This window comes from Cupressus sempervirens, chromosome 4 (genome assembly GCF_028749045.1).
Source record: "Cupressus sempervirens isolate cs-2001-9-10 chromosome 4, ASM2874904v1, whole genome shotgun sequence".
In the NCBI taxonomy this organism is placed as follows: Eukaryota; Viridiplantae; Streptophyta; class Pinopsida; order Cupressales; family Cupressaceae; genus Cupressus; species Cupressus sempervirens.
In genome coordinates, this window is record NC_143121.1 from 145157020 (window position 1) to 145164672 (window position 7653).

The 7653-nt window shown below is 35.3% G+C and overlaps 1 protein-coding gene across 1 annotated transcript; it reads right to left on the minus strand.

Annotated features, from left to right (window-relative positions):
- Positions 1–1633: 1633 nt before the first annotated feature.
- LOC149560362 (tabersonine 16-hydroxylase 1-like) lies at positions 1634–3130 on the minus strand. The gene is made up of 3 exons (XM_089827594.1): positions 2446–3130; positions 1987–2118; positions 1634–1693 (listed from the first exon to the last, which is right to left on the minus strand). Exons 1-3 carry the CDS (start codon positions 2617–2619, stop codon positions 1634–1636), a joined length of 366 nt encoding a protein of 121 aa, XP_089683720.1. The 5' UTR covers positions 2620–3130.
- Positions 3131–7653: the final 4523 nt, after the last annotated feature.

Here is a 7653-nt window from a genome sequence, read left to right on the forward strand (position 1 = left end):
TTTGCAAGCACTTTATTTTGTGGCCAGACTGATTCTCCACTAAATCCTTAAAGATTTTAAACTTGTTGAAAACATCAGATTTCTTATGCAATAAATAAATCCATACCTTTCTTGTGCAATCATCAAGGAAGGTGACAAAGAAGTTTTCTCCTCCAATAGAGCTTTCCTCGGTGAGTCTGAACACATCAGAATAAACAAGAGCCAAAGGAGTACCTTTCTTTTCATGTCCGGTCCTCAAGAAGCTGACCCGCTTTTGTTTTCCATAAAGACAATGTTCACAAAATTGTAAGTCAATTGATTTCAGCCCTAGTAATTGCTCCCTTTTATGCATAACAGCAAGGCCCTTTTGGCTCATGTGACCGAGCCTTTGATGCCACAATTCTGAATTGCTATCTTCAACTATCATGGCAGCCCCCACTTCACTGATATTTTCTACAATATACAAGCTCCCAATCTTGTCACCTTTTGCAACTAACATGGATCCTTTTGTGACTTTCAATGAATCAGTTAGAGAAGTGACAAAACCTTCTGCAAATAGTTGACTTACGGAAATTAGATTTCTCTTTAGTTTTGGAACATGACGCACATCTTTTAATAGCTATTTAACGCCTGCTTTCAAAGATAATAAAATATCTCCTTCCCCTATTGTTTCACATGCCTTATTATCACCCAAGTATACTTCACCGAACTTACCTTCTTGATAATTCAAGAAGCATTCCGTACATGAAGTGGCGTGAAATGATGTGTCAGAATCCAAAACCCATGAGGCTGAAGTGGTTTCGGTTGTAAATAAAATCAACACGCTATCATCTTTGTCATAGACGATGTTGGCTTGACTTTCCCGCACTCGTTCTTGTGCTCTCTTATAACCTCTACAATCCTTTTTCACGTGACCACTTTTGCCACAAAACCAGCAGTCTCCTCCTTTCCTTTCCCTTGACTTTGAGCGCCTAGCTAATTTTGATCTTCTATGATGATTATTCCTTCCTCTATTTTGGCTTCTTCCTCTATTTTCAGTGCTGACCGCCGTCAAGGCTTCACCAGATGAGGATTCCTTGTTTCTTTTCCGCATATCCTCACTAAGTAGAGTTGCCATCACTTCATCATAGACCAACTTTTTGTTTGAGGAGTTAGAAGTACTAACTGCTATAACAACGGGATCCCAGCTGTCCGGTAATGAACACAACAAGATGATAGCTTTAGATTCATCATCTTGTGTCATGCCAACGGAGGTTGCTTGGCATAGCAAGGTGTTCAAATCATTTATATGATTCGACATCGCAGTCCCATCTTTCATTTTCAACTTGTAGAGCTTCTTCATAATAAATATTTTATTTGCTGCTGAGGCCGTTTCGTACATAGTTTGAAGTTTATCCCAAACTTCCTTTGTCGAGGATTCGTTGTGAACATTGAATAAAACATTTTGTGATAAAGAAAGAAATATTGTTGCCTTTGCTTTATCATCGGCTTTAACCCAGTCTTCATCTGTCATTGTAGCCGGTTTGTTTGCCTTTCCATCAATTGCTACTGCCAGGTCTTGCTTGACTAACAATGAACGCATTTGAACTTTCCACAAACTGAAATTCTGTCCCGAGAATTTCTGCACTCGCAAATCTTCCATGACTTCGGATTTTCAAACACCAAAATCAATTCCAGCGTCTACGCCAATCTCTGATACCAATTGTGAAGTTCGCTGAAAGTGCAAATTGGAAATGAACAGAACAAGCAAAAGAAAATAGAAATGCAAACACACGATTTATCGTGGTTCACCACAAATTGTGGCTACGTCCACACTGCAGGGAAGATCTCTATTAATGTAAATAATTGAAGTTTACATCACAGCTGTTGCTTCAGCTCTTCGAATACAATGACAATGAACAACCTCCAAACATATTTATAAAGTCTCAAAGAAAGTGAAGAGACAAACAATTTGGAGGGAACAATAATAAAATGCGCATAATAAAAAAGGTGACTGTTGGGCTTCACATATGCACCCAACACAACATGTATATCAATCTTTTGCTGGGCTTTACGCAAAATGTTGGGTTGTTTCATCAGAGCTGACCGTGCCCACTCGATGGTCACAGAGGAGGTTTCAGTACCTGCGGCTATCAAGCCCTGCAACAAAAGCAAAAAAAACACAAATCTTATTGTTAAGAGCTTTTCGATTTAGGGTCTTAACATGATTCCCACTTAAAAGTATTCTTTCTAAAAGCGCATTCAGAATCTCTTTTTTAAACAATTGATTACTTATGACCAAATAACAACAATGCTTGTAAAATAGCATTGAGTGTTGGAGACGCAGGGGAGATCTGCTAGCAATACATCCCCTGCCCGTGATATGATTTTTAGGCCCTAAGTTTATAGAACAAGATTTGAGGGATGTACATACCTAGAACATACTGGAAAATTGGATTTTGTTAAAAAATTGATAAAAGAACATACCAAGGCGTTGGCTTTCACCACATCGTCGTTATTGTCAGATTCAATTTCATTGTTGTTGGTGACTGAGATGAGAACATCAATCAAGTCTCGACTACGCACGCCTTTCTTCTCTCGGTGATCCTGCAACAATTTTTTCATGAACCCCTCTCTCTTCTTCTTCGTTAGATTGTTCATAAAAACCACTACACCCTGCGGATCGACCCCAATGGTACCCCAGTTTTTGAAGTTGTAAATTGCTTTCCTGCAGAGAGAAGTGGCCGCGAAGCAAATGCTTTTTCGTTGCTTTTAAAGCATTCTTTTGCTAAAACTGAAGAGCTGATGACCAAAACTGGGCGGATGCCAAGTTGGAGACGCATGATGGGGCCATATTTCTCTGAAAGAGAGTATAGAAATCTGTGCAGGGGCTGTTAGTTTGTTTCTACTAATTAGCAGAGGAAGATGCCCAATTATCTGGGCTGCGGTGGCTTTACCTTAAGAGAAGCCACTGCTAGAACGAGAATAAGAAAGAAAGCCTCCACTGACGCCATAATTGATGATCTTACCTTCCTCTATCAATAGTTGAGATCACAGGACAGAATCAGCAGAGCTTTGTATGATCGCGGCTTTGAGATTAAGTGCACCTCGTTTTCTGTGCTAAAAATATGTCATCCAAGACCACAGAAATATTTTCATTTTTCTTTTAATATACCGAGGGAGCGGATTGGCCTTTATGAAAGTGTCATTGACATAGAGAGGTAGAATAATTTATTTATGTACTTTTCGATCCTGAAAGCCACATGGAAGAGAAAAAACTAAGAAGAACAATTTGTCATAAGAAAACTCAAAAATTGGTTTCACATTTTTTTTTGGTAGTTACATTTCCTTGTCTTTAAGAATGAGCCAATTTTGTAACATTAAGAGTTATTATTATGTGTTGTGATTAATTATTATTGTTGTTTATTAAGTTCTAGTAGACTCGAAACTAATATCTCTCATATAAGAAGTTCACAATTTATCTTTGTGTTGTAGATTCTTACCTTTTTTGGTGTTCTCTGTTATTTAGTCATTCAATTTTATTTTAAACTATTTTTTTCTTAATAAACTTGTCCAATAATATTCTAATTTTGTGAGTTCACATTTGGACATTAATTATGTTAGGGTTTATTGTTTATGTTGCAATTTTAAATGGTGAAGGTTTCAATGTGGAGAGTTTAATGTCAAGCGTTCAATGGGAGGAATAAATTTGAGCTACGAAAGCTCAAGATATGTGATTTGTTAAGCCAAAAAGGATTGCAAAGCATTTGTAGGCAAAACAAAATAAGGCTTGAAAGATGGCAACCAATGACTAAGAGGATCTAGATACAAGAGTTCTTAGAACAACATGATTGTATTTTGGATAGAAAATAACACAAGGCCTATGAAGCTGAATTAAGTCTTTACAACAAAAAATTATGAAAAAATTAAATGTTCTTAAAGAGGTAGTTGAATGGTTCCAACTTGAAAGAGGGTGCAAAAATTTGTACTCATTTCAATATTTTCATGCTCTTAGATTTTGTCATATTATTATTATTATTATGTTGGATCTCTAATTGATCAATTTCATCATGTTATTTTTATTCAATTATATTTACCATGAGTGTTATATTGGTAAGCTAAGGATACATTCTAAGGGAGCTCATTGTTATGGTATGTAGATTCACAACCCCCCTAGTTATGATAACACCTTTACCATCATGTACCTATTTATACATAAAGTTAATTTTACCAAAAAAAGAGAAAAAGTAAAGTCTTTTATCCTAATTGATGATCAGTAAGACTCAAGAAGTCTTGACCAAGTGGCTCAAGCCATTTGATAAAGAGATAAAGAGCTCAAAACTTTGCATTAGGCATTCATGATAGAAATGGAGATTGAAAATAATATAATGTATGGACTAACTAAGAGTCATTTCTCTAGAAGTGTTTTCTGACAAAATGAAGTTGTAAGAAGAAATCAATGTCATAAAGAGTGTTCAATTTCAGATCATCATATTGCACATGTTTGTAGTATTTCAATAGCGGATTTAAGGTGGATGCACTTGATAAGTTATATATGCAAGATTTTAATTCAATTTCTTCTTCTCTTATTGATGATTTGCTTTGTGTTGAAAAAATAACTAATCATGTGAGGTTGCAAGATATTCATCTCATTTTTGTAAGGACAAAGAAGTCAAAAGTTATGATTCAAGTGATGAAGGAAAAGTTATTGATCATGAAGAAGCATCATGTGAAGACAATGATGAGAGTGGTTACTCGAGTCAAGAGGAGGACAGTGATAGCACATGTTCATCTTCATATGAATCTAATGCAAATTGAGAAGAAGAAATCAATAATGGAAGTGAGCACTTTTATGCAAGTAAAGATATGAGTTCTTTTTCTCAATCTAAAAGTGAAGTTCTGCCTCAAAATTATACAAATAAGATTGAGGTTAAAAGTTTTGAAGAAAATTTTTCTACACAATATGAGGACAAAGAGATCATTCATAAGGATCAACTACCTAGTTGTGTAGATGAATGTCATAAGGTTGCATGCAGTAGTAATAAGCAATACATGAGTGATTCTACGATTAATGCATCAACACCTATTGGTAAGATAAAATATGATTGGTTTGCAAGGCATTTGAATCATACTAATGAAGACAATGCAAGTAACATTGATTTAAATTCTACATGCTTCGTTGATGGAGTGGATGATATGTCTTTGTGTGATGATTCTGATTTTTCTTCTTCATATGCTAAAAATGTTCATGACAGTGTTGTTAGGAAAGATTTCAAAGTTTTCATGAATCCATCGTATGGTGAGGAGTTGGATGTTGGTTAGCACATCACTTGTTATAATTTCTACAAAGGAGCTTTGCATGGAGTTATCAACCCGCTTTTTGAAGAGCACATGGAATGTTTAGATTTAGTTGAGTACAATCTTAATGATGATACACTATCTTACTATTGTATGAGGTCATATTGTTCTTCTTCTAGGTGTGACAATGACTATGATGAGGAGGTTACATCTCATGATGTTGATAACAAGGTGTTTGATGAAGTTGTTATTAAAAATCAGCATGCACCTTGCAATGAGTTTTATGGTGAATATCTAATATGATGACTAATCCATTTGCTGATTTCAAAGAATCATTGGAGGACTCCAGATTAGTTTCAAACATTGATATGGATAAGATTTGTGAGTATGAATCTGATTGCTCCTTCAAGTACCATCCAGTTATACATAAGGATACACAATTTCAAGGTATGTGTGACCTTTTTCCCCAAGATGAATATGAAGCTTTTGTATTCAAAATTGATAGCATGCATGATTCATTCGTTGAAAAGGATTTTTAGTTCAAGACTAATATGTTTGAGCATGCTGATCCGTATTGTCATAGTGAGCATGATGTAGAAGTTAATGCTGATTTGTATATGCACTATGAGAATGATGGAAGTTATTTTGTTTTACCAAATGAGCTAATGGATAATGTTGATTATGTTGGTGAAACTGATAGAAGAGATGTTTCCTACTTGTCTCATGAAAGTGTAGATGAAAATAAGATCCATAATAGAGGTAAAAGTTTGTGTTGAAGTTTGGTGGCTCGACACCATCATCTGTACAGTTTACTAGTAGTTATTTTTTCTTTCAATCAAGCTATTCAAGAGAAATTTTTGCTATCAAGTGTGTGGTCTACTTCTTCTAGAGATCAAAATCCTTGCCATGCCTATAAGGGACATGCATCCCTAGATAGAGCCACTATTGGGACTCAAAATTTCCTTCCTGATTTGAGTACCATTCCAAGCTTTTGAGCCCTTTAAAGCACATTTAATGCATGTGTACCTGGCTATCCATTTGAGGCCTAATAGGTGTTTAATGTTTCTAATACCTTTTATTTAGCATATCCAATTGTCCCATGAAGATAAATTGTCATTTTGAGTCATTATGTGAAGTTCTATTTTGAGCAATGTCCAAATCTCCATTTTTGCGACATGGGGCCTTGTTTGCAATTGAATCTTGCACCCAATTATGTTTCATGACTTGAAGTTTTGGAAGTATTTAGTATCCATACTAGATAACCTATGTTTCAAATTTTGAGTCATTTTGATATACTTTGACTAGGTTTTGAATCCCTCAAAGTTGGTTGTTTATTGTTGTCATGCTGATGCAAATTGTTTAGAATTCTAGGAGGCCCTCTTTGACTTGTTATAAATTTGAACCAGCTGACCAAAATAAGATAATTCTTTTTGAATTGCATTTTAGAGGTCAGAGGCTTGTTATGTTTCAGTTTTGAGCTTATGATGAATTTGTTTGATTAGTTTTTGAACGTGATTCCAAATACAATTTGTAAAGTCTTACTAGTGTCATAAAATGTAGATTAATTAGTGCTCTTGTTTGGGATGTCATAACTCCAAATTCATGATAGGTGAGATCAAATAGAATGTACCATTGTGTTCTACTCTAAAAATTCTTTAAGTGTTCCAATTTGCAAGTCTTGACGAATCAGTCTCTGCACTTTCTAAGGTTCATTCTATTTGCAAAAATCACTTTTCTGCCAGTGTTTCCGGTTCTATATATCCGAGTAGCCCACTTTGACTGCTTGTCAAATTTCCTATTATTTGTCATGAGCCCTAGTTGCAGATTTATATTGTCCTCATGAAAGTGAACCAACGCCCAAGTTTTTGTTCTCCCAAGTGTTAGTTTGACCTATTTTCAAAGTCAAAACAAAATGCAATTTTTTTTTTTTGACATGTTTTCTTGTAGGCAGTTCTTAGAAGGGAAGTTTGACAGTCAATATCTTTTTACTGAGTGCTCATCATGTCATGAGAATTGGTAGGGTGCAAGAATGTGGAATAGAGAATCAATGTGTTGGATCTCAAAGCTCGATTAGGTGTCATAGCCAGTTCTTAAAGCCAGTGAAAGGACCCCTTGGCAAGAAATTGATATGTTGTAGAAAGAGGTAAAATGAGTGTTAAAATTGTTTCCAAGGGTCAAATTTATTTTGAATCAGTGCCAGACAATGAATGGATCAGTTTAAAGGATCAGGTGTTTGAAAGCAATTTTTTTTAGTTGAGCCCATTTTGGGGCCTGACTAATTTCAGTAGATTGATAAGGATAATGACTTTATTCATTATAAATTCTTCGTGTGCATACTCACATAGAAATAAAACGAAGATGAGGTTTCTATGTAGGGTAGACCATATGGAATGACAT

Bases quoted from the DNA above. Each gene is read 5' to 3' on its own strand.
- LOC149560362 (XM_089827594.1), bottom strand. From the start codon at position 2,619: ATGAACAATCTAACGAAGAAGAAGAGAGAGGGGTTCATGAAAAAATTG. The intron at 2,119-2,445 runs GTATGTTCTTTT...CTTTTGTTGCAG, and splicing joins TGGTGAAAGCCAACGCCTTG to GGCTTGATAGCCGCAGGTAC. The intron at 1,694-1,986 runs GTGAAGCCCAAC...TTGCACTTTCAG, and splicing joins ATGTTGTGTTGGGTGCATAT to CGAACTTCACAATTGGTATC.